The sequence below is a fragment of the Chelon labrosus genome (assembly GCF_963514085.1).
Source record: "Chelon labrosus genome assembly, chromosome: 7".
Taxonomy (NCBI): domain Eukaryota; kingdom Metazoa; phylum Chordata; class Actinopteri; order Mugiliformes; family Mugilidae; genus Chelon; species Chelon labrosus.
The window spans coordinates 21,969,963-21,989,046 of NC_140343.1; the positions used below are offsets into that span (position 1 = coordinate 21,969,963).

Consider the following 19,084-nt stretch of genomic DNA (forward strand, 5'->3'; position numbering starts at 1 on the left):
ACTGTTTTGGAGGCACAAGGGAGACCTACACAATATTAGGATGGTGGTCATAATGATATGCCTGAATGGTGTACAGTATAGAACTTAAAACAAAGAGTCTGAAAGCTCTTCAGTGTCTTTTACAATTATAGTAAAGGAGAAATTAACACTAAATATTGTGTGTCAGACTTAATAAATCTGGAGGTTTCTTAGTTTTTTCTGTCTCCATTCTCACCAAGTGACTGATAATGTTGGTTTTCACTTTATAATCCTTTAAGCTGTGGACCTGACTGTGCACAGTTTAAATTGAAAACCCACCGTTAATGAATTAAAAATCCAGCTTAAAAAGTGAGTTCAGCAAGAAAATGCTGTTGCTTGGGCAAGAACATGACAGTGTAATAGTTAATCCTGATACTCCTGAGAGTCAGTAGTCAATAATTAACATCTGAGGACATGGTAGGCGACCTTATCTTTAAAAATGAGAAAGCATCAAGCTAGCTGAGCTCACTGCACACAGAGAGCAACAAGTGTTGACAGAAGAACAGAGAGATAAAACGCTGAAAATGTTGTGACAGACCTCTGAGCCCAGGACCTCACTGGTCAGACAGAGGGGTGTGCTCAGTTGAGGCTTTACTTCATCAGCTTCCACGGCGTCCTTTTTGGATTTTTACTTTGCTTGTAGCACTGCAGGGAACATGTCGCTCATCTCTGTACCACCACCAAAATGCCTGAAGAAACCTTTGGTGGTTCCTCATCGTTACATGTTTGGACCGGGGCCTTCTAACGTCCCTCCGCGCATTTTGGAGGCCGGTGCTAATCCGGTCATTGGGCACATGCACCCGGAGATCTTTGAGGTAACTGAGTGGGGTTAAGTCAGGTGATTGACACTATTTGAGAAGAGACTGGCATAGCAGAATGGAGGAGTAGCTGTTGATTTTATTATAGCTTTTATTTATTTTTTTGCCACCTATTCCCATTCTATAGTTGATTGTAAAAATATCTTTACTGACAAATATATTATGATGCATTGTTACAAAGTAAACCTCCTAGCAGGATATTCTATTAGCTCCACTGATGCGAGCTGCAGCAGCAAAATTCACCCCACTCATTAATGCATTATTAACAGTAATTAGTATGTAGACAAATAACAGGGACATGTTACTGAGTATAAGATGAGTACAGGATTTGGCTACTTTAAAGAATATGTCCTGATAAATACTGGTCTCTATTATGGCACCGTGTGGTGTGAGTTAATACCACAGAAGACATGCTTTGATAAGCTGGGGAGTATTAACCTTGCTTTCTCAAAAATGACAATTAAGAAATGTTTTGTAGACAGGTTTTCTGTCCATTCCTTACCATCCGTAGCTCATCATATTGGACATATTTAGGTTGCGCAACAACACATTAAACCGAATTCGGTCAGTCTCATATTGTGAACAACAGGTAAAGATGTCATTTCTCAATTTAAACTACATTACAGGTAATGAGTGACATCAAAAGTGGGATCCAGTACATGTTCCAGACCCAAAATGAAATTACTTTTGCTGTGAGTGGCACTGGCCACACTGCTATGGAGTGTGCCATCTTCAACACTGTGGAGCCTGGGGACACAGTGCTGACAGCGGTGAATGGTATCTGGGGAGAGCGGGCAGCAGAAATGGCCGAGAGGATAGGTAAGACTGATGGTAATCTGATGAGAAGAGTCAGTCACATCACATTTTCTAATAATCTCTGATCACTGTGATTTCCTAAAACAGGCCGATTCAAAATAAACCACAGCACCCAAGTTGATCATGATGAAGGATGTAATTTTAAACTATAATGATGAGACTGAAAAATACAATACACTGCTAAATGCATTTTCACATGACTGTTTCGCACATCCTGTGTCAACTCACCAGGTGCAAGAGTAAACACTATAGTGGCGCCTCCTGGTGGCTTCTTCACCAACACAGACATTGAGAAGGTACGGCTTCCTGACATGCCACTTACATTATTCCTGTGAATGCTACATCCTGTATAATCACATGGTTATCCCATCACAGGCTTTATCAAAACACAGGCCTGTGCTCTTCTTCCTTGCACATGGAGAATCCTCTACGGGAGTCTTGCATCCTTTAGATGGCATCGGACAGCTCTGCCATAAGTAAGTGCCTGCGCCTCTGTTATCGTCTCATGTGTAATCGTGTCATGTGTAGCACCAGACAAACAGCAGGTAGTAGATGTGATAGTAGCCGTTTGTCTCAACAGGTATAACTGCCTGTTTCTTGTTGACTCTGTGGCTTCAATGGGAGGGGCCCCTCTTTACATGGACCAACAAGGTTTACTGATAAATCCTACCAGCTATGCATTAATGAAAACATTGACTTTGTCTGTGCTATGTTTCTGCATCCGTTTTGATGACACCGCCTTTTTTGTGAATGCTTGCATTTGCAGGGATAGACATCCTGTATACAGGCTCCCAAAAGGTTTTGAATGCCCCTCCGGGCACAGCACCAATTTCCTTCAGTGAGAGAGCATGGTGAGGACTGTACACTGTGTACTTTAAGATGCTTGCAAGTAGAAGTGTCACATGTATTCAAGGCTAAATTTGTGCACAGCCAAAAAATATTCAGCCGGAGGACAAAGCCTGTGTCGTTCTTCTTGGATTTGAGTTGGCTCGCAAACTACTGGGGATGTGATGGCAAGCCTTCAAGAGTGTAAGTCATTGTCTTTTTCAGCAGACAGGATCTGATCCTCTACCTTTTCAAACACTTGCATAATTGTTTGCATTCAAGCAAAGTCGCTGTGCATCATGCTGTCTTGTTGGTTTCCTCTCCATAGATATCACCACACAGGTCCAGTCACCGCTTTTTACTCTCTGAGGGAGAGTCTGGCTGTCCTGGTGGAAGAGGTGGGGCATGCGTTTAAATGAAATACACTCATTTCCAAGTTTATTAGGTACTCTAGTGAAAACTAAAGCACTAATGTAACTCCAGCACTGAATCTTCATGAAAGTTATGGTATTTAGCATTAGTTTCAGTTATCGGAGAGCTGTTCATTTTCTCATTAATTTGACAACCCTATTGTAGAGGGCTAGGCTAAATACTGTATCAGAAACACTTTAGAGTTTAATTCAATTCAGTTTACTAGCACCGCAAACTGCTACACTTGGTGTTCGTCTGACTCATAGCCTTTTTGCCCATTTTTAAAAAAAAAAAAAATTTTAAACTAAGATGATGAACATGGCACACATGTTAATGTTGTTTTGTTTATCTTAGGGTCTGGAGAATTCGTGGGAAAGACATCAAAACGTGGCAGAGTATTTCCATGCAGGGCTGGAGAGTATGGGCCTAAAACTTTTTGTCAAAGAGAAAGTGAGTTTTAATCTTGAAATTGTTAGGACAATCTGTAGTAAAATTAACACAAGGCTGTCATAATAAGAAGAATGATCTTATAACATAAAAATGGTAACTGTTACAGCAAGCCAGACTGCCTACGGTGACCACGATTGTTGCTCCTCATGGATATGACTGGAAAGAAATCACAAGCTACATTATGAAAACACATAATTTAGAGATTTCTGGAGGGCTTGGACCCTCAGTTGGTTTGGTAAGAGAAAACAGTGATCATTTCCCCATTGGTTATTAACACTTTCCATTTCCGCCTGTGTGAACTATACTGGATGTTTTTGGTCTTTTCAGGTGCTGCGAGTGGGACTGATGGGGTGCAACAGCAGCAGGGCTAATGTTGATATGGTGCTGGCAACACTGAAAGATGCTCTGAAACACTGTCACAAGAGTAAAGTGTAGCACGTTTCTGTTGGATGCTGTGAAGATGTTTCTGATTCAGTGCTGATGTTATAATAAAACAAATAAATTGTCCTTAATAATCTGTTTCGAGTAACCAAAAGCTCTACTTAAATGATTGATGTTTATTTTGTCAGTATGTGCATTTATTAATTTATACATTTTATATATAGAGTTGCTTGAAAAAAATATTTTACATTTCTGCATGAAAATGGGTGAAAACATCAGCTGATTTTCACACAAGTCCTGAAAGTAGACAAATGAACCCAACTGAATAATTGAAACAGAAAAATAATGCGTTTGTATTTGTTTGTTGGGGAAAATGAGACAATATTATGGATTACAAGTTAATTTTAAGAAAATCAGAGTCCATCTTCAGAAGTGTTTCCAGTCGATGAAATGAGACCCAAAGGACACGCAAAAAAAATTAAAAATCAGGAATTTGCCACAGTCTGATATTTACAACACTTGTTTGTGGAAATGTACGACAGCATAGACAAAGGACCTTTCTGCGGGACCTCAGAAAAAAGTTGTTGTTAATCATCAGGCTGGAAAAAGTTACAACAATACCTATAAAGTGGTTGGAATCTAGGTATAATGACTGAAGATGAAACAACACTGCATTCAGAACATCATCCCGTCCATGAATCATGGGTGTGGTAATGTCCTCAGCTTGTGCATCTGGGATAGGAAAGCAAACTCCAAAAGAAAATATATGGATATCTGTCCATGAAATTAATCTGAAGAGAAACTGTGTCATGCAGAAAGACAAAGACCCCAAGCTCATAAATCATTCTATAAAAGATTGGTAAAGAAGAATATGATTAATGTTTTCAAATGGCAAAGTCAAAGCCCTGACCTTAATCCAGTAGAAATGTTGTGGAAGGACCTGATGCACTTCGCATGAGGAAACCAACCAGCATCTCAGAACTGAATCGGTTCTGTACTGTGGAATAAGTTAAAATTCCTCCAATTTTACAACTCTCAGATATGTACAAATGTATAATTTTCTTGAATAAATGCTGTTTTATTTGTTTGCTGGAATTCTTTGTCTACTTTCAGGACTTATGTGAAAACACAGGTCCACAGTCACTTGTGAACATGAAAGTAGAAAATTCTCAAGGGCACAGAAGCTGTTTATAGGATATTTTATCAGTATTTTATGCAGGATGCCTTCAGCTTACCTCCACTTGTGGTGTGTTCGACATCCGGGTCACAAAAAGCCAATGCGGAAGTGTGAAAATTGTTGTTCAATGAGTGACCGCTCGAGGCAGTCTCTCCCCTCTTAAAATACAACGTGTGCAACTCTTGCTGTTCCAAAGCTGTCTTATAAAGGTAGAGAATGCCCAGGCTAAAAAACTGCATAAACTTATAAGCTGAGTCCCGTTTATTTTACGTTATTTATTTTATTTTAGTTTATTTCCGTTTTTTTTTTGTGTGTGTGTTCTGTCAATCTAGTTTGTTCTCCCTTGTCATGTGAATGGTATAGAAGATGTCTTTTCACTTTTATAGATGTTTGCTGGAGGTGTGACTCTAAGGTTATAATACCATAAGATTTATATTGTACAATTTGAGTATGTCATTTTTTTGTCAGACGTCTGAAAAGACTCAATAAAGTTGTTGTTTAAAAATAAAAAAAAATACAACGTGTGCACGCGGAAGTACGTCATGACGCTCCCCTCCAAACGGCGGGTAACTCACGGAAACAAGATTTGGAGTACAGAGAATCGTTCCTCTTTTGCTTTTAATACTTCTAATCACAGCATTTAAAAAACGGTCAATAGTAATGGCGGGTAAGCGAGGGGCGCTCATTGTATTAGAGGGGATGGACAGAGCCGGGAAAACGACGCAGTGCAATAAACTGGTACAAAAGCTGCAAACAAGTGGCCAACCAGCAGAGACGATGAGGTTTCCTGGTGAGACGAGTTTTCTTAACTCCCCCTCAGTTAGCATTATGTTGCATCTTATGTGTGGCGTATGTAAAACTATAACTATTTTGTGGTTTCTCCATACAGACAGGACCACAACTATCGGACAGCTCATCAGTGCCTACCTGGAGAGGAAGAGTGATTTGGAGGATCACACAGTCCACCTTTTGTTCTCTGCCAATCGATGGGAAATGGTGTAAGACTCTCGCTTTAATTTTGAGCCATTGACTGTATATACCAGGTAAAAACGCAACCCAAACACTAGTCGGCGATGTGTGTGTGTGTTGTTGTTTTTTTTTTTTGCGCCAGTCGTGTTAATTTTTGTTTCTACTTCCTGTTTCACTTTCCACCTCCTGTTTCACTTTCAACAATGGTGACTGAAACTTTTGTATGAAAAAGCTTTTCATACAAATGTTTATATCTCTGAACCTCCTCAGTTAACCTTTCCTCGATGTGTTCCATCTTATTGGGCCAAAACAATCACTTGGGAAAATGCAGAGATGGAGAAGCAGCCAGAAATACTGAAGCGGAAACACGCTACTACCCAGAGGAACAATCACAGCTCTTGTAGTCTGCAACTCTTCTCTCCACCCAGCTAGAAATGTATCTTATGACATGCCACTTCAGCTCAATAGGCATATACCAATGTTACATGGGCACATGACCCATATACTGATACAGTCCCATCCAGGATAGAATCCAACAGATTTACAGAAAGCAGGTTACACTGGATAACATGTCGTCACATTAACACACTACACTACAATACTTTATACTGAAGAAAGAGTCTCTATGAAGACAGTTGACGGTGACTGGAGCATTGTTTTTGGATACTCAATTAAGGTCTTCGGTACTCTTAAGTATCACTAAAACTATGCCGCACGAATCATCACTAGAACCCCCTCCATATGTCACATAACACCTGTCCTGCAGCAACTCCACTGGCTTCCTGTCAAATTCTGTAATAACTACAAAATCCTACTTCTCACCTTCAAGGCCTTAAACAACCTCGCCCCTCAGTAACTCACTAACCTGCTCCACATAAACATTCCTGCCCGCACTCTTAGGTCATCCTCATCACAACAACTCACCATCCCACCTGCTTGCTTGATCACCTTGGGGTCCAGAGCCTTCTCCCATTCAGCCCCCTGCCTCTGGAACGCCCTCCTGGAACGCCCTCCTGGAACACTTAAAAAATTCAGACTCGGTCACCACCTTCAAATCTCAGCTCAAAACTTATTTATTCAGACAGGCCTACTCCATTCCATAGTCTCACTTCTATCTCCCATTCTATCTGTCATTTGTATGTAACTATATGTTCTATATTATGCTTGTGTGTACTTTAATTGTTTTATTTTAAACAATTTTGTACAGCGACCTTGAGTGTCGTGAAAGGTGCCTATAAATAAAATGTATTATAATTATTATTATTATTATTAAAGCTATTTAAGCGCGGTTTATACCTCTGCGGGACATAGACAGCCTAACCTATCCACATAACTTCCTGCTTCACGTTCAACAATAGCGACTGAAACTTTCGCAGAAATTTCACCCAAGACAAGTGTTTGTATCTCCTAACCTTTCCTCTATGTGTTCCATCGTTATTGATTCAAAACAATCAATTCTAAAATTGTAGAGATTGAGATGCAGCTGCAAATACTAAAGCGAAAATATGCTACCATCAAGCGTACCAATCACTACTCTTGCAGTCTGTGTAGTTACATTTCTGGGGAAGTGCATGTCAACCAATGGAAAATGAGTCAACAACTACTTTAACAATCAAACAATTACCTTATTAGAAAGCAAAAATGTACAGTATCTTTGTGACATGAAACACAATATTTGAAGAGGTTGCATTGGACTATTTACCCTTTGTTGGCTTTCTGTTTGGTCTACTGACCACAAAGCAGAGGCTCACTTCCCTTTGTCAAGTCCTGCATCCCTGTTGCTGTTGCTAGGCTAAATAGACAATGCGATAAATGAAGGAGAATCACATTGTCTGTTAACCTGCAATAATAAGAATCAAGAGGTACGTAATGTAGAAGTGAGACAGCTAAGGTTAGCAAATATGCTAACACTGGGGTTATATTGGTATATATTGGTTTTATCTATTATTGTCTGGAAGCACGAACCACACTGTTGCAGTACGTTCCTTTATCACCATGAGCATCGGTATTGTTTTGTTTAAAGATTCAATCCCTTACTCACCTTCATGATGTCTTAAATACTAAAGGACCCATGTATAACTGAAAATAGGCTCCAACAAATTTGCCATGGATTCCAATTTTAGTAATGTTTCCAAAAACATAAATTATTACATAAATTGATTTTCGAATTTATTTAACTATGCACCTTCTTAATAAGACCGTAAGCTTCTTAAATAAAACCTGTATTTATAGTGTTATGAAATTTTGCATACTAACTCACAGGCCTATGATGAAGAAGAAGCTGGAGCAGGGCATCACTCTGGTTGTTGATAGGTACGCCTTTTCTGGAGCTGCTTTCACAAGTGCCAAGCCGGTGAGTCAGTTCACTTTGCCTCTCAAATTTGGTACCTGTCAGCCAGTATTGTTGGGTGTTTGAAGAGCAACGGAAGGCATGCAGTTGTTTTGTTCAACAGGGATTCTGTCTGGACTGGTGCATGAAACCTGATGTGGGACTGCCAAAGCCCGACCTAGTCATGTTTCTGCAGCTGAGTACAAAGGAGGCCGCTCTCAGAGGTCAGTTTGGGGAAGAGCGGTATGAGACCTCTGCTTTCCAAAAAGCAGTACAACAGAAGTTTGAACAGCTGATGAAGGATCCTTCAGTAAACTGGAAGGTATGAGGAGTAAAGAGTTATTACCATTGGTACCATTTAAAACAGTAATATTGAACGTCTAACAGTCTAAATTCACTGTCTCAGGTAATTGATGCCTCACAGAGTGTCGAGGATGTGCACAACGATATCGCAGCCCACAGTCTTAATGCGATCAACATAGCACAGAACATGCCGCTTGGAGAGCTGTGGAAGTGAACCTGAACTATAGCAACTGAACAACTCTTATGCCCACCACTTTACCTACGACTCCAATGTAATATTACACTATTAAAATCGAAAAGAGGAGTACAATTGCCATATGTCAGATTCAGATTTTATTTTACTTATTTCTCTTACATGTGTATTGTTCTTTCACCCGCCTACATGTATATTGTCTAGATTAAATAAATAATCTTCAAATGAACTAGTGTTGGCAAGGATAATTGCATTGACAACTAATACAACGTGTTTTCAGATTTGACTAGATTTGGTTTCATTACAGGCTGTTAGAGACTTCAGTTATTAGTGACAAACTGCGTAAGCCATGGGTATCACGAACCGTTATGTTGCTGTACAACATAAAACTGTTATGGCATTTTTACTTATGGAGTCAGGGAAAGGCACCATATCACTTCAGAATAAACATTTAAAGTGTTAAGACTCAAATGGAAACGTGTGTGAAGATGTGCATACAGAATTTATCCTGAGCTCCTGCTACAGCTTCCACCAGGCAGTCTCAAAGTTGGATACAGAGAGCATTCAGAGGCTGTTGAGAAGAACGCTGTGTGACACACACTGACTACACCATTGGAGCTGGACTGGCTCAAGATGTCTCCAGTTAATGTTCATCCCCTCAGGCTTCCCTTCTGTGACGGAGAAGAGACAGAATTTTTTTGCTTACTGTCGAAAACAGTAAATCATTGTTCATTATGTTCCTCACAGGGAAAGAATCTCAAACTCCTCATCTTCTGAATCAAAAAACCGCTCCAACCGGTCCGAATCTGAGAAATCTGCAATGAGAAATAAAAACATATATATATTAGTATTTATTAACTGAAAGTTTGTAATGTATTTTATAAAAAAATATGCAGTACATTTACCAGGAGTAAGGTTAAGGGCATCCACGCTGACCATGTGAGAGGGCTGACTGTCAACTAGTTCAAACATGGGCAGGCCCCCTCTGTTGCAGGACAGCTGAAAGAGAAAGTCATTTTATAATCTACAGGTTCCTTTGATGCAAAGGGAGGCTTTATTTAACTGACAAGTCAGCAAAACATAAATAAATACCCTTCTTATGCGCATACACCAGTCATCAAACTCGTCCTCTGTTCTGCAGAAGAAACCCTGGCAGACACCAAAGAAAGAAAACAAATCAGCTATGTTTAAATTGTTACTGTAAAATGCCGTCTGCCCTTTTCAGACTTTTCACATTAACAATGGGCTTTAGTTTGGGATACAAAAGCCCAGCACTATAAAAGCCTCCCTGGCCCACCTACCGCCGCAATGGATGGGTCCAGTTCACAGATGTGCATGCGACAGGGTGGGTGCTGACAATGGTACGTCTCATCAGGGACCTGGCCGTCTTCACACGGCTCCACTGCAGGCTGTGTGGTGTGTGGGTCTAAATAGATGAGTTCTTCTCCTGGGGACAAAGACATGTGTTCAGAACCAAACTGGTCTCTTCGTGAAAAAAAGTTAAATAAATCACGTGATGAGTATGCAATGTATGTATGAGTGTTTATTTCACACAAACAGAGACTAGACATACCGACATAACCAATGAAGTAATGGGCACTGTTGGGTTTTCCCCCAATTACACCCAGGGACTGAGGCAGCATGAAGCATTGCTGTGAAAAGAGACAAGAGGGTTTATCTCACCCCAGCTGTGGCTGAATTTGCCTCATTACGTACCAGTGGCATTTATTTGTTTTTAAATCAAGGTACTATAAATGAAGATTTCTGAAACCTTCCAAAATGAGCATCAAACTGTCAAGTCCTGCATGCTGGCACCAAATGTCTGATCACAGATTCTTAGCACCTGGTTTGATAGCATCTGAAATCTAATTTATACTAATTTAAGACTATTTTATTCAGGCAAAGTTCTTCTATGTCTGCTTGTGTTTAACACTGCACTCCTAGAGACTCTCGCCTCTTCAGACCTTGCACTAAGATCCCATCTAGTCAATCCGATCGCAAGTGACCAGCTTTAAGTACATGTGTTCAGACCTTGCATTAACATGCATCTCCAGATCCAATCTCAGTTTCGTGTTGATATGAATCTGTATGTAAATAAACGACATCATCTGGGGCACAGTAGAATATTTTAACAGTTAATGTTTCTAATGGCTCTCTACCGCTGCTCCAGAACCGAGAACAGCGCTGTTTTATGTTTGTGCATCATGACGTTGGTACACACGTTAAGTTATTATTTATTGATCTCCGCCCTGACATTAGTTAGACCTGAACAAAACTCATATTATAACTCTATAACCCTAGAAGTTGCTATACACACTGTAATCTCTAGTAATAAAGATAAATAAAGACATTGGTGATGCACACAACTCCTCATACATCAACATGACGGCATCAATAATTAACACAGAATCACACTTGTATACTCATATTAAATACTTTAATTTGTAAATTCTTCTTTAGATTTATTTATTCTCATTCATACACAGAACGCACTGCGGGCACATGGCACATGACAGATGCGTCCCAGACCACCACCAAATGTGGTCAGAGATCAAATGCAATCTCAATGCATCCTGGGGGTGTTCACACCTGTCTTTTACACGATTGGATTGCCCAGATTGGATCTTAACGAATGTCTGAACAGGCCCCTGACAGACTATGCAGTCTTTGTCAAAACCCAGCTTCTGCATTACCCAAAATGCAACAGAACAATACAGTGTGGCCACATCAGAAGCTTCACAAAGTCAGCTACGTTGGGCAGTTGGGGATGGGCTACAACGTACTGATAAGTTCTTTCTAACTCTAACAGTTTTTTTTTCACTTGTCAATTTCATGTAGCTCTGAAACAATAAAAGTGTTTTTAGAACATTTTAATATTTAGAGTAGTGCTTCTACAAACATATGTTGATGTGTAAAACTGATGGAGTATCTCTTTAAATGTTTAACAATTGAGACTGACCAATACCTGGTTGAACAATTACTTGTTCAACCAGGTATTGGCTTCCATTCATTTTGGTGCAGGAGTAGACTGTGATGGATTAACCTTGTACAAATTTAAGTGAAGTTCTAGTCCTATAAGCTATAGTTTTTTAAAGTGGTTGAAAGTAAAGGACAAATTTGTAAATCACAGCTGCAGTGACAATGCAGTAGCTATTTACATCCACCGAAAACCTTTAAATTTAGTTGTTTATATGCCAATTTCTCACCTTGAGCGTTTCGATGTAGGCCTCATTTATATCGCTCAGGCCCAGCCTGAGAGGGATGAGGAGAACCAGGGGTTTCCAGAGAGCCGTCTCCTCTTCAGCCAGAGCACATGCTCCCTCTAAGCAGCCGTTGAGCTCTCCCACTCCCTCTGGTTCACTACAGGCTCCTGCGACATCCAGCCAGGGCATACAAAGTCGTTCTGCAGTAAAGGGAATAATAAACAATTACTCACAGTACTATCGTATGTGTGTGTGTGTGTGTATATATCTATATATCTATATATATAAACTATATTTACATACATTGGCACCTCTTATTATTTATATCTGTTCAGTTTGAGGTTATTGGTAGGAAAACTACACCGTCCTGTGTTAGCATTAGGGTGTGCAGTAAGGTCAAGATAAAAGACAGAGACAGACATGCTTTGGAGTGAAACACTGACAGAGTTTATGTCAAATCTGATTGGAGGCTATCCACCTCCAGTTATTCTTTCTATCTTTTTTTGAATACTAAAACTTTTGAATAAACTGGAATTCTTTTCTGAGAATCACACAATATTTATTCCGAAGATACTGTAGTAAGGTTTGTCAATATACTACTGCTGAAATTCTTTGAGCCTTTGAATAAGCCTGGCTTTCTTTGGACTCTCATGAATACTAGTTTCCAAGCGGATACAGTAAGATCTTGACAAAACAGTACTTGAAATACAATCACACAGTCCATGGTTTAACCCGGAGTGACATTTCAACTTTTCAGGCTAATGAATGATAACAAGGGGGAAAGGACTCCCAGTTGCAACACAGCTGGACTCACTGATCTCCTCGATGACCACAGTGTTGTCCATCGCCACATGTACAACTAATCTGCTCCATGTATCAAACACAGCCAGCTTCCTGAAAACAAGACAGCACAACACAGTCACGTATTTCTAAAGAGATAAAAGATACTTGTTTAGACTGTTTTAAAAGCCCCTATGAGTGCACTACCTTATCTGTTCTTATGTTGACTGATGATGTGCAATATCAAGACATGGTGAGGGGAAAAGCATGTCAAGGCAATAAAATGAGCAGTGCAAATAATGAAATACCACACTGTGTCACACACACACACACTGACTGACTAGTGTACGGGTGTAGGGGTTCACTCAGCACTAAACGTAGTGTTATGCCTCTGCTGATGATTCCTGTCTTCAAAAACAAAACTTAATTTGTAGATTTGTAGCTATTCGGACAGTGCTAAATGTTTTTTTTTTTTTTTCCCAGCAGCTGCAATATTTGTGTGAAAATTTAAAATATGAAATAAAACTGAAGACATAAAATTATATAAACTGTTCTGAATAACTGACTGAAAATCTACACTCTGCAAGAATGTGTAGAGTTTAGTTGTTTATATTGTTACTGAGCACAAGGACTCTACTTCTGTGTCGAATCTACAACTTAGCCTGATGTGCTGTTCCCCAGAAATGTAACTACCATTTTTCAGCGACTCAGACCACAACAGCTGTAATTGATCTGAATGAATTTCTTTGTTCGTGTCTGTCCTGGTCAGACAAGCCACTCTTTTATGCATTACGGTGATTTCAATAAAAGTTAATGTTGCTCAGCATTTGCAAGATTTAACACCAAAAGTAACAGTTGTTCATTCAGTCATTATTTGAAGTACTGTACATGAAGAAACTCAACATGATGGCACAGACACCACACCGCGGACTAGTGTTTTATCGGTGTAATTACAGGGTGGCACAGACACGGCAACGCACAAGTATGAACGCTCATAGCGCAGTTTTCATTACTTCCACATATAATCAATACAGAAATTAATAGTTAGACTAATCATTAGTTGCAGACCTAAAATATAAAATCTGGACACCAATAGGACGCTCTACTTTCCAGCACTTACTTTAGAACCTGGGCAACTGTGTTTGGTCCATACCACTGACCGATAGGCTTTCCCTCCCCGACTCCCATTTGGGCTGCAGAACACAAGAACAGTTGAAGCAAACTCTGTCAGGGTTGTTCAAGTTGAACCATTGATATAATTAGAAGTGCCTGACACTCACACACTACTTACCAATTTGATGGATGGAATAATAGCTGTCTTTTTTGTCAATGAAGGCGTTGAGAATACTGATGTACTCTTCTCTTTGTTTCTGGCCTCTGGCCCATCTCCAGTCTGAAAACAAAAAGGCAGTTATCAAGTCTGTTTAAAACCAGCTCTGTTTGGTACAGCGGCTGTTTTCTCCCATATTTTGTATTTTCAACCTTACCTCTGCCTAAATGTCTACACATCAAGGCCTCGCCTAGGATCATCTGGCCACACCGTAACATACATCCCCATCCTGTGTCGGAGGTTGGTCCAGTCCCCCCTGAAACACATTCAGGAATCACTGAGGACACCCATTTAATAAGTAGAAGTGAAAAGTATGACTCAAATCTCAGGGCTTGCCGCACGGACTTACCAATTGGTTGGAAGTTTTTTCTGTACGTGAACCACAGTCGTGAAGTGACATCTGATAAAATATCATCTTTCTCTACATGAAGAGACCATATTACAATGTACATCAAAAAAGATCAAGTATAATGGTTGTCCGATACGATTCTTAGTTATTAGAAATACACCACATATTCGAAAATCTTACCTATGAGTGCATTGTAATCTTTTCCCAAGATCCACACAGGCTCTGAGGTCTCAGGAAAATCTTCAAACTCTCCAAAGCGAAGTGTGTCGTATGTCAAGGTAGCTGCACAAGACGACAATTGTAAATGAGAACTAAATGGGGAAAACACAGTAGCTGGTGATTATCACCATTAACATTAATGTTGCTGCGGATAAAGGGTAAGCTGTCAGTGAGTTAAGATGGAGTATCCATTAGATGCTTTGGTAGAATCACTTCCAGGAAAAACAATTTACCTATAGCCATCTTTTTAAATTATCAAGCATTTTAAATCAATGTTACTTTAGATTATGCTGGATTTCATTTTATATGCAGCCAAAGAAATTTCTCTCTGGAATAAATGAGATATCAAGTTCCAGCAAGATGCATTTCAAAGTGAAATTACTACATGTCAGAGACGAGCCCTACAAAGTCAAACATAAAAGGTAGTATTTAAAAAGGGCACAAAACTGTTCTACTTTCAGAATTTTTGGGGACTTGTGAGAAACACATTAAAAACTAATTGTTTAAATAACCTGATCTTTAGAGTCTTTAACTCCTACATATTCCTGTAATTCAACTAGATAGCATTATATGACAACACATATAATAAACTGACAAAACCAAATAAATGTATCACACATCTGAAAGTAGTCCGGCTACTACATATGTAAAACATGTGCAAACGCAACAAAAACAACAAAATACTCTGACATTAAAGTTTCTCTATTCTTCCTCTTGTGCCCCTATCCTCATAGATACAGTATTTATCAGGCCCAAACCCCAGTAGAACAATCAAGCACGTGACACACACAGGTTTGAAAACATTTGTTTGAAGTCAGTTTGATCGCTATTCCTTCAAGTTTTTAATTTTACCTGCAAGAACCTTAACACTTTTTATGAAATTCATCTTTGTGTCAGCATAGAAACATGCAATGGACAGTTGAGTTTATGTGATCCAGTTCAAACGAAGAAGAACAATTCTCAGAGTGTCAGTGTGTAATCTCAGTAAGTGTCTGAATTTGCAGACTTATCACTACAGTCGGAAACACTGGGCTCAAAGCCAAGTGTACAGTTAAGCTTAATAATAATGGACACCATCCAAACGTGTAGTTCCTCTTAAGAAAAATACAAAAATATTTTGTGCTGAAATGGATTAAAAGTTAGATATAAAGTTTAGGTGACGCTTTTATCACACAACTACCGACGTAAAGGAAAACTTGCCTGGCGAGCTGTCATGTAGTGGTTAGTCAGTTTGAACACAGATTGCTTTGATTTATATGAACATAGTTAGAAGAAGGAGGGCCTTCTACAAACTCAAGAGAAGCAACGGGAAGTCTGAGTGCTATTACTCAGCTGCTGCTGCACACTATCTAACCTCGCTCATTGCTAATAGCATTCCCGGTGCTAACAGTAGCATAATAACTGATGTGATGGTGACAGTGCATCGACTGTGATGCTCATCTTGGGCGTAACGTAATGTTAGCATAAACAGGCAATCCATGGACAGTACACAAGTTAATGTGAGCGAAACGACATAGCAACACATGGCATTGTCCCAAATGGTATATGGACACCGCACTGGAAGATTTACAACGGTACAGCGAGCTGTCAAAACGGGGAAGTCAGCACACTTAGCAATAACAGCAGGCTAATGTTAGTTAGCAGTTAGCTTTAGTCATCACTTTAGCAGGCTAACGTCACCGAGGCTACAAAGCAATACGTGTCTGTGTGGCTGTCAGCTGGCAACTCCGTCATGACAGAGCAGGGGATTTGATGTCACGTAAGAAATGTCGATGCTGTGTTTGTTTTGTGACACAACTGGGCTGCTACAGGAGAGATAAATGTTTATTTTACAATAAAATTTCGCTTACCTGCATCCATCCCGACGGTCTTCACCCTATCTTGTTTGTTGTTCTCTGCACTCTCATCCCATGGACCAATGGGATGAGAATCCTGCAGAGGAATTCGAAAAGGGGCGGGACATTTGTTTCGACATCCAATAGAATCTGTGGTTGAGTGACGCCTTGCCCAATCAGCAACGGCTGACGTATCAGACCCGTTGAAAACTGGTTGAAAACAGTTCCACGGTGCGTTCACGTTACAGCAACATGAAGGCTTCATACGTGGTCTGTTTCCGTACTTGGTTGCACATAGTTTTTCCTCAACATAACAAGTTCTCAGAGCTTATAATTAGAAAGTTAGTAAAAGCCTTCTTCTACGTGAAACTCAAAAATGAAATCATCTATTTTTTTGTATATGTGAGTGGGATAACAATCCAGAAAACCATTAAATTAAAAAAGTCCGTAAATAAAGGGGATTAATGAAGCAAAGTCAAGCTAGAATACAAAGGATTATAGAATATACATTTTTACAGAATAATTAAAGCCTCTCATTAAGTTTGCCCCAATAATTTGAGTTAGTGTAGATTTACTATGGAACTGAATCAGTATACCCTAGCATTAGCATACACAAAGTCTATTGGGTGTAAAGAAAAAAAAAACAAAAAAAAAAACATTTTATATTAGGTATTGAACAGGTTTCAAATTGTTTGTTTTCTAGTGTGATCCGACAAAATTGTTGCTGCAGTATCAGCAACAACAACTAACACAATTATGAAGTTAATTAAAACTAAAATAGATAGCTGGAACATTGTTTACTTTTACGGCAGTATTCTGAATGATCAATGATCAAAATGAGAAATCAGCAGTTTCAAAATGTCCACAAAGGGCACCTAACCTAAACCCTTAAGTAGATTGTCATCAGCCTTACAGTTTATTCATTGCAAGGATTCATGCATCAGGATTCATATTTCTGAGTGGTAGTCCCAAAAGCTGTTTCCTATGTGTGTCACACACAGAAATAACTTACACTTGGGTTCCTTTTGGGATACATTCTGCCTTTCGAAGTACTGGAGTCCCAGCTTTGCAGACTCTGTCCCAAAAGCAGCCCATGTACATCTGTCAGGTACTTTACTGCAGTCAAGTTACTTGATGCCCTATCCATAAAAAACCTAACAGCAACAGGAACCATCAAGTAAAACAGGCAAGGCATGGCACCTAACTAAAACCCTTTTCTAACTAAAACAAATATCCTTAAGTTTCAACACTCTAGCTTATATAGTTTTTTAAATATCAATAAGAGACTCATGTCCTCCTCAGAGGACAAAAATGAACTACTGGGTCCCAGGACGATAAAAAAGGAAAGAAAACCCAGGAATAAAGTCCTACAAAGACGGTCTGGGAACGTTTTAAAGCTACAAATCTTTTTGGAGAAGTTCAGAATGTTGTAGACAAGAAAATATAAGGTTGGTAACTTGAACTGTGAAGCTTCAGAGCCATTGTAATTCAAAAGAGATATTCACAGAATACAGTAACCGATATAAAGTGAGGACCACCAAACAAAAAAGGCACTGGTTTGCAGGATGACCTGATAAGATGACAGTACAGTTGATATTTGAGTTTTAAAGCTGGAAAAGAACACTTTTTATAATGTACATAATCCTAATTAAGATGCTGTCCTAACAGTTTGAGGTGATTTACAGATTTATCACTCAGATTCAGAGACTGTGTTGTATTCGTAGAGTCACTTTCATATTTTAGATGTGCATTATATACTTTCAGTTCATACAGAGCTTATCAGAGCTTTACAATGCTGTCATGGTTTCCCTCTGTCACTGATGCATGATCCTGCCACTCATTCATCTGGAAGCATTCAAAAGTTACAACAGTCTGATGACATTTAAGCCTTCTATATCGGACTATGTGCTTTACGTTACACAACACTTTAGAATATTGCTGGTATTGTTTTACACTGACTCCTAATGTTGTGAAAGAAGCAATCCAGTGATGTTTATTTTCTTGCTTTGAGAAGCCACACTAGATTAATCATCAGCCTGCCCACAGTCTGTTTGTTAAAATCTGACTGAGCAGTAAAACAGGACGGAGTTTCAGTCCATTATTGCTCTCTCCCTGTCAAGAAGAGGTAAGGCTGTTCCAGTTTTGCTGATTTTTAATTTGTATGTTGCATATATGGAGATTGTAAATTGATACATGAATCTGGTTTTCACACAAGAACTTAGTGGCTGTGTGACTTTCATGTGTGATTGCCTGCATGTATTCAGTTTTTGTGTGTTGTTGTATTATTTATTACCAACAGAAATGCTTCAGCTTTTTGTAATTTAATTGTTAAAATTCTTTGTAACAGTTAACTGTTACTTTGTAACTGTTATTTAATTATAAAACTTGGTGATAAAAAGTTATTGGGCAGTTGTGCAATTAAAAGGCACAGTGTAGAGTTGTCCCCAGGTACCAGGGTCATGAATGCTTGAGTTTGTTTGCATCTGTTTGTCACTCATTACATTATCTTGAGCAAAGGAAACATGCAAATGAAAATTTGCTCAAACAACCAGTTTTTAACTTTCTGTGGTGATCTGACATCCTGTGATCAGCATCAAGATTTTATTTCATCAGCGAGTATCTGTTTTGTGCTTATGTGTTTTGATTTGCTGTATAAAATCAATCTTCATGTCTGATGT

The 19,084-nt window shown here is 39.2% G+C and overlaps 3 protein-coding genes across 6 annotated transcripts; 2 read left to right on the forward strand and 1 right to left on the reverse strand.

The window, feature by feature from the left end:
* The first annotated feature begins 262 nt into the window (after nucleotides 1-262).
* Nucleotides 263-5,162, forward strand: agxta (alanine--glyoxylate and serine--pyruvate aminotransferase a). The gene is made up of 11 exons (XM_084549070.1): nucleotides 263-833; nucleotides 1,463-1,655; nucleotides 1,884-1,948; nucleotides 2,028-2,128; nucleotides 2,233-2,303; nucleotides 2,419-2,503; nucleotides 2,583-2,681; nucleotides 2,806-2,875; nucleotides 3,243-3,338; nucleotides 3,445-3,573; nucleotides 3,666-5,162. The coding sequence occupies exons 1-11, from the start codon at nucleotides 675-677 to the stop codon at nucleotides 3,771-3,773; spliced, it is 1,176 nt and encodes a 391-aa protein (XP_084405196.1). The 5' UTR covers nucleotides 263-674; the 3' UTR covers nucleotides 3,774-5,162.
* A 273-nt stretch (nucleotides 5,163-5,435) lies between these two features.
* Nucleotides 5,436-9,411, forward strand: dtymk (deoxythymidylate kinase (thymidylate kinase)). Its single transcript, XM_084548130.1, has 5 exons — nucleotides 5,436-5,686; nucleotides 5,786-5,894; nucleotides 8,128-8,218; nucleotides 8,319-8,516; nucleotides 8,601-9,411. The coding sequence occupies exons 1-5, from the start codon at nucleotides 5,557-5,559 to the stop codon at nucleotides 8,709-8,711; spliced, it is 639 nt and encodes a 212-aa protein (XP_084404256.1). The 5' UTR covers nucleotides 5,436-5,556; the 3' UTR covers nucleotides 8,712-9,411.
* atg4b (autophagy related 4B, cysteine peptidase) lies at nucleotides 8,818-16,820 on the reverse strand. Of its 4 annotated transcripts, XM_084548127.1 has the most exons (14): nucleotides 16,422-16,820; nucleotides 14,533-14,634; nucleotides 14,353-14,424; nucleotides 14,161-14,280; nucleotides 13,965-14,066; nucleotides 13,794-13,866; nucleotides 12,708-12,787; nucleotides 11,897-12,093; nucleotides 10,264-10,342; nucleotides 9,992-10,137; nucleotides 9,783-9,839; nucleotides 9,596-9,689; nucleotides 9,436-9,505; nucleotides 8,818-9,361 (listed from the first exon to the last, which is right to left on the reverse strand). In XM_084548127.1, exons 1-14 carry the CDS (start codon nucleotides 16,669-16,671, stop codon nucleotides 9,349-9,351), a joined length of 1,455 nt encoding a protein of 484 aa, XP_084404253.1. In that variant the 5' UTR covers nucleotides 16,672-16,820; the 3' UTR covers nucleotides 8,818-9,348. The 4 variants fall into 4 exon arrangements, with proteins under 4 accessions (XP_084404253.1, XP_084404255.1, XP_084404254.1 ...); XM_084548129.1 differs by having other exon boundaries at nucleotides 8,818-9,505; nucleotides 14,161-14,259; nucleotides 16,422-16,819; XM_084548128.1 differs by having other exon boundaries at nucleotides 8,818-9,505; nucleotides 16,422-16,819.
* Between the last annotated feature and the right edge of the window lie 2,264 nt (nucleotides 16,821-19,084).